Below are 5,256 nucleotides of genomic sequence, written 5' to 3'. Positions count from 1 at the left end.
AGGGCGCCGGCTGCGCGTGCGCACGGGGGCCCCTCGGGGCGCCGGCTCCCGAGGCCGCGGCAGGCCCTTGCCCGGCCCTGCCTCACTGTCTCCCTCTGGCCCCTGGCCCCGTAGCCCGGACGAGGACGAGGACGACCTTCTCCCCCCAGAGCAGAAGGCTGAGCGGGAGAAGGAGCGCCGGGTGGCCAATAACGCGCGGGAGCGGCTGCGGGTCCGAGACATCAATGAGGCTTTTAAGGAGCTGGGGCGCATGTGCCAGCTGCACCTCAACAGTGAGAAGCCCCAGACCAAACTGCTCATCCTGCACCAGGCCGTGTCGGTCATCCTGAACCTGGAGCAGCAGGTGCGAGGTCAGTGGGGGCGCCGCTCCCCTCCCCCACTGCTGCCCTCGCTCTCCCCTCCTCCCTTCTTGGAGCCCACCTCCCCTGCGTGACATCCCCCGCTGTGACCTTCTTCCCTTGCCCTGTGACCTTTTCCCTGCAGTGACATCACCCCTGCAGTGACCTCCTCCTGCTGACTTTCCGCCTCCTACAGTGACCAGCCCCCCTTCAGCGACCATTTTCCATTTCCCTGCTGTGACTATCCCCCCAGTGACCATCCTCTGCAGTGGCCGTTCCCTCCTCAGTGACCATGTCCCTCCTGACCGTGGGCCCTCTGCCTAGCCAGGCCCCATTGCCGTCTCCAGTGGGTTTTTTTGACCGTGCTGCGTTGGCAGGCGGGATCCTAGTTCCCCAACCAGGGATTGAACCCGCACCCCCTGCAGTAGAAGCGGGGGAAGTGTTAACCACTGGACCGCCAGGGAAGTCCCATCCCGTTGTCCCCTCAAGTGAGAGGAACAGACTCTCGATCCCTAGCCCTGTAGCCCTGGGCACTTTGGCACAGAACTGTCTCCTCAGACCCCAAAGACTCCACCTGCCCAGCCCTTCCTTCTGAGGAAGCCCAGAGCCCGGCTGGCAGGGACTCGTGTCCCCTGGCTCCCAGAGAATGTCACTGTCGCTCTAGCTCTGAGCAGACACTTCGTGGGGCGCCTGAGCCCATCGGTCCCCACCTGCAGGTGGGGTTCACCCCCCATCCCCAAGGCTGAGTGAGGGTCAGGGAGGCTGTGTGACTCCCTCCAGCTGATTCCTTAACGACCCCCACCCCACCCCCGCTGCCCCATTAACCCTTTCTCTCCTGCAGTGCTGTCGCTTGGACCGGAGCTAGGGCCCTGGCCTGCCGCCCACTGTCCCCTGAGCTCTGGGGTTTCCGCGTCCCCACGGCGGCATGGGCGTCACGCCGCGTCCGCCCGCCTCTCTGCTCTCTGCCCCCCCGTGCTCCCCCACCCTGGCCGCCCACCTCCTCATTCCCACCGGCTGCCCTCCTTACCTCGCACTTGCGCCCGAGCGCTGAAACGGCAGGGCTGCGACCCGGGCCTTTCCTCCCTCACGGCCCCCATCGGGACTTGAGGGAAGAAAGGGGCCCCGAGGCCTGTCTGTCAGTTTGGTCTGCACGCTTGTCCTGAGCTCCGGCCGCCGCCGCCACCCGCGGGGGTCGCTCAGGCCCGAGGGCAGGGTGGGCGGGCAGGACGGGCTCCCAGGGAAACAGGCAGATGGAGCGGTTGCTCGTGCAGAGCCCCACGCTGCGCCCCTGGGGGGCCTGAGCTGGGGTGTGGACCCCGTGGTCAGCTCTCTGAGCCCCTGTTCCAGACTCATTGGGGGGACTCAACACTGTGCCCCGCCGCCCAGCGGTTACAGCACAAGTGCCAGGCCTCAGGGTCCTCCAGGCAGGGCTCAGGGCGGCCACTCCAGGCCCAGCTCTCAGGCAGCCAGGGTCCAACGTGGGGCAGGTGCAGTCCTGTGGCGCCCAGGCATGAGGGGTCTGCAGGCTGTGAGCTGGTTTGCTTCTGTGGACTCAGTGTCCTGAGCTCTGGGAGCCCCAGGCCTAGCTCTCCTTCACCCAGCAAGCAGCTGCTCTGAACGGGGAAGGTCGTCATCCTGGGGGTGGGGGGCATGGGGCCTCCCTGTTTCCTGGCCAGTCCTGGGCACGGCGAGCGGGCGGGGGCAAGGGCTGCGCCCAGCTCCATGCACATGCGCGGGTGGGGGTCAAGGCCCCACCTCCTGCCAGGCACACGGCATGCGCACTCGCAGCCAGCGGGTGCCCTCCCCACGACCCCCGCTCAGGACTAACGGGGCCCCGGTGCTGTGACCCAGCAGTACGGAGGAGGTGCTGTCCCTGGAGGAGAAAGACCTGAGGGACCGGGAGAGGCGCATGGCCAATAACGCGCGGGAGCGGGTGCGCGTGCGGGACATTAACGAGGCCTTCCGGGAGCTGGGGCGCATGTGCCAGCTGCACCTCAAGTCGGACAAGGCGCAGACCAAGCTGCTCATCCTGCAGCAGGCCGTGCAGGTCATCCTGGGCCTGGAGCAGCAGGTGCGAGGTAGGCGCCCGGGCCGGCCCCGCCCCGCCCTCCTGCCCACCGGGGACCTGAGCCACCGGCGCCCCCCGACGCTCATCCAGCTCTGTAGATCCCCGGCCCAAATGGCCTTCTCGGGGACGGGGACAGGTCGAGAGATGGAGCAGCCGTGCGGGCCCCCCCCCCCAGTTCTTCCTCCCCCGGGGACCCTCTCCCACAGTGCTCTCCCCCTCCCCCCAGAGCGTAACCTGAACCCCAAAGCGGCCTGCTTGAAGCGCCGAGAAGAGGAGAAGGTGTCCAGCGTGGTCGGAGATGCCCAGATGGTGCTGTCAGCCGCCCACCCAGGCCTGGGCGAGGCCCACAACCCTGCCGGGCACATGTGACAGGAACGCCGCCCAGACGAGTGACCCCACCTTGGTCTAACCTGGGACAGTCACGCCAGGCGCCTGGTCCCCACCCCACGCAGCCCGTGGTCAGCCTTGAGCCAACAGCCAACATCGCCCTGGGCGCTCCGGAGGCAACACCACCGCCAGGCCTCTGGCCTGATGGATCCTGAAACTGCGTCTGGGCCCTGCTGCCCAGGCCTGGGCGGCAAGGAGCATTGTTTTTGTTTTTGGTATATACATGTTGTCAGACAAGAAAATGAATGCCTTAAGTATAAAACGTGAAGACTCAAACATACCGTTCACAGGAGGGAAATGCTGTGCGGAGCCAGTTTGGTCGGCAGCCACCAACCAGCAACTTGTGCCTACGCCTGAGAGGTTTTTTTTTTTTTTTTTTTTTTTTTAAGGAAAATAAAAGGAAACTTAGTTATGAGAGTTTTTTTTTTTTTTAATGTAGAAGAAAATTAGTAAGAATGATGCCTTTGGTCTCTTTTTTTTTAGCTTTTTTTGCGTATGTTTTCTAAGCAACAAATTTTTTTGTATAAAAGTCTCGTGTGTCTTGCTATTTTTGCTGCTGTTTCTAGAAATGAGCATTGCATTTCATGATCAACAAGGTTATTAAAAGTTGTATTAAAAAGACCCCAGGACTTCCCTGGTGGTCCAGTGGTTAAGACTCCACGCTCCCAATGCAGGGGGTAGGGGTTCAATCCCTGGTCGGGGAGCTAAGATCCCTCGTGCCACGTGGCGTGGCCAAAAAACTTTAAAAAGACCCCGTGTAAACTTGAGGTGCCCCCGCCCCGGGAGCCACTGGAGCAGGGGTGGCAGGTGCTGTCCAGTTCAGGTTCTAGTGTGGGGGGGCTTGCTCTTGTGGTTTTGTTCCCTGCGAAGTAGCAGGTGGGCCCTTGCTTGGTGGGGGCCTCCCCTGCCAGATCTGCTCCCCTCCCTCAGGAAGGGGGACACCCTGCTGGGGCACCTCCAAGGAGGCAGGGACGCTCCCCTGTCACACAGCCGAGGTTCCTGCCCGCAAGCAGCTCGGGTCCCCCAGGCCCCTGCCTGCGGCCTGCCAGCCCCACATCCCTCCAAGTCCTGGGACCTCTCTCAGACGGGACTTTGTGAGGACCAGCATTCCTGGGCCCGCGGCCTGTGTTGCTGAGCGTGGTGCTGGGGGGCCTCCCTAAACACCCCGTTCTTCATTCTCTGAACTCTGGCACAGAAACCCCCTGCTCCCCGAGTGGCCTTCCTGGTGTGGACTGGGGAAGTTACAGGATCCCCCTGCCCAGAAAGGCCCCCAGGCTGTGTGTCTGTCAGGGTTGACGCCCCACTGCAAACCAGGAGGCTGAGCTGCTCTCAGGCCCTGGGCGCCAGCTCCCAGGCCTCCCCAAGTAGCCCTCTCTCCCGTGTATTCAGGGGAACCCACTCGGCCTGGGCTGTCCCAGGTTTAAACAAAGTCCAGGGCGGTTGGTCAACTTATGTGTCACCTGGGTGTGGGGTCAGGCCTGCTGGGGTCTCACCTGCCCTCCCTCTACCCCCTGCAGAGAGGCCTTACGTACCCCTAGGCTGGCTGCGTGCACCCCACCCTACCAGCATCCCAGGTGTCTCCCCCAAAACCCCCTCACTCCCCGAGCACTGGGGCGGCCTGACTCCTCAAGACTGGAATTCCCCACGGCTGGGGGCCGGGTGCCCCACGGGAAGCTTGAGGGAACCCCAAGGCCAGCAAGAGCGGGACATCCCAGCTTGGGGCCGGGGCCACCTCCAGGTCCCTGGTATCCCCTGGGGTCTGCCCCTAAGACCGATCGGGGACTCTCCTTGGTGACTCCCCTGGTCTGTGGGTCTTGTCTCTCTTTGGGGAACCTGCCTCAGTTTCCCTCTGCCTCGGGCCTAACCCACAGACCCAGATGGGCAGGGGCTGAGAAGCCTCTGCGGCCCCCCCGAGGCCCACAAGCTTTTGAACTGTGTATTACATATATAATTTAAGTTTTATATATTTTATATATATATAATGAGATTAACCCAGCACGGGAAAAAGTAGCCTTGGGGGAGGGGAAGAACCACAATTACAGGGAAAATTGTGCTCTGAGTGCCTCAGGATAACTGATTTTTTTAAAAACAACAAAAAAAAGTTTTTTAAGTAGAATAATTTTATATAAGTGTCAACACAGCTGGCTGAATTCTTTGGGATTTTTAATAACGATCCTCTAAAGTCGATTTGGAGACCTGTACATAACAGCACTGTAGCAATAAATGTGACATTTTATGACAATACTCTGCTGTCCCTGGATCTTTCAGCTGCTGTGTGCTTACAGATGAAAAGAGGGGTTGGGAAGGTGGTGCCCCCGGTGTCGGTGTCGGCGTAGGGGCTCACTAGGTGGCCTGAGTACATCCCACCAAGGATGGCCCGGGGTGTTGTGGACTTATCCTCACTGCACATCTGGACAGCTAAAACAGCTCGGCGGGCGGGCAGGGGGCTTGGAAACCACAGGA

The 5,256-nt window shown here is 61.6% G+C and overlaps 1 protein-coding gene and 1 long non-coding RNA gene across 11 annotated transcripts in view; one reads left to right on the top strand and one right to left on the bottom strand.

Annotated features, from left to right (window-relative positions):
* The window catches only part of TCF3 (transcription factor 3), a 34,778-nt gene extending 29,741 nt beyond the window's left edge, over positions 1–5,037 (top strand). For 3 of the 10 annotated variants that reach the window (XM_024739971.1, XM_024739967.1, XM_024739966.1), the window contains exons 17-18: positions 115–350; positions 2,633–5,037. In XM_024739971.1, the coding sequence (XP_024595739.1) occupies positions 115–350; positions 2,633–2,775 (379 nt within the window). In that variant the 3' untranslated portion in view covers positions 2,776–5,037. Of the gene's footprint in view, positions 1–114; positions 351–2,189; positions 2,417–2,632 lie in introns of those variants that run through there. The other 7 variants (XM_024739969.1, XM_024739968.1, XM_024739973.1 and 4 more) reach the window with 7 other exon arrangements.
* The window catches only part of LOC112396282 (uncharacterized), a 17,498-nt gene that overhangs the window by 7,846 nt on the left and 4,396 nt on the right, over positions 1–5,256 (bottom strand). The window lies entirely within an intron of this gene.

This window comes from Neophocaena asiaeorientalis, unplaced genomic scaffold (genome assembly GCF_003031525.2).
Source record: "Neophocaena asiaeorientalis asiaeorientalis breed wild unplaced genomic scaffold, Neophocaena_asiaeorientalis_V1.1 scaffold469, whole genome shotgun sequence".
Classification (NCBI taxonomy): domain Eukaryota; kingdom Metazoa; phylum Chordata; class Mammalia; order Artiodactyla; family Phocoenidae; genus Neophocaena; species Neophocaena asiaeorientalis.
This window is presented reverse-complemented; position numbering and strand designations above follow the sequence as displayed.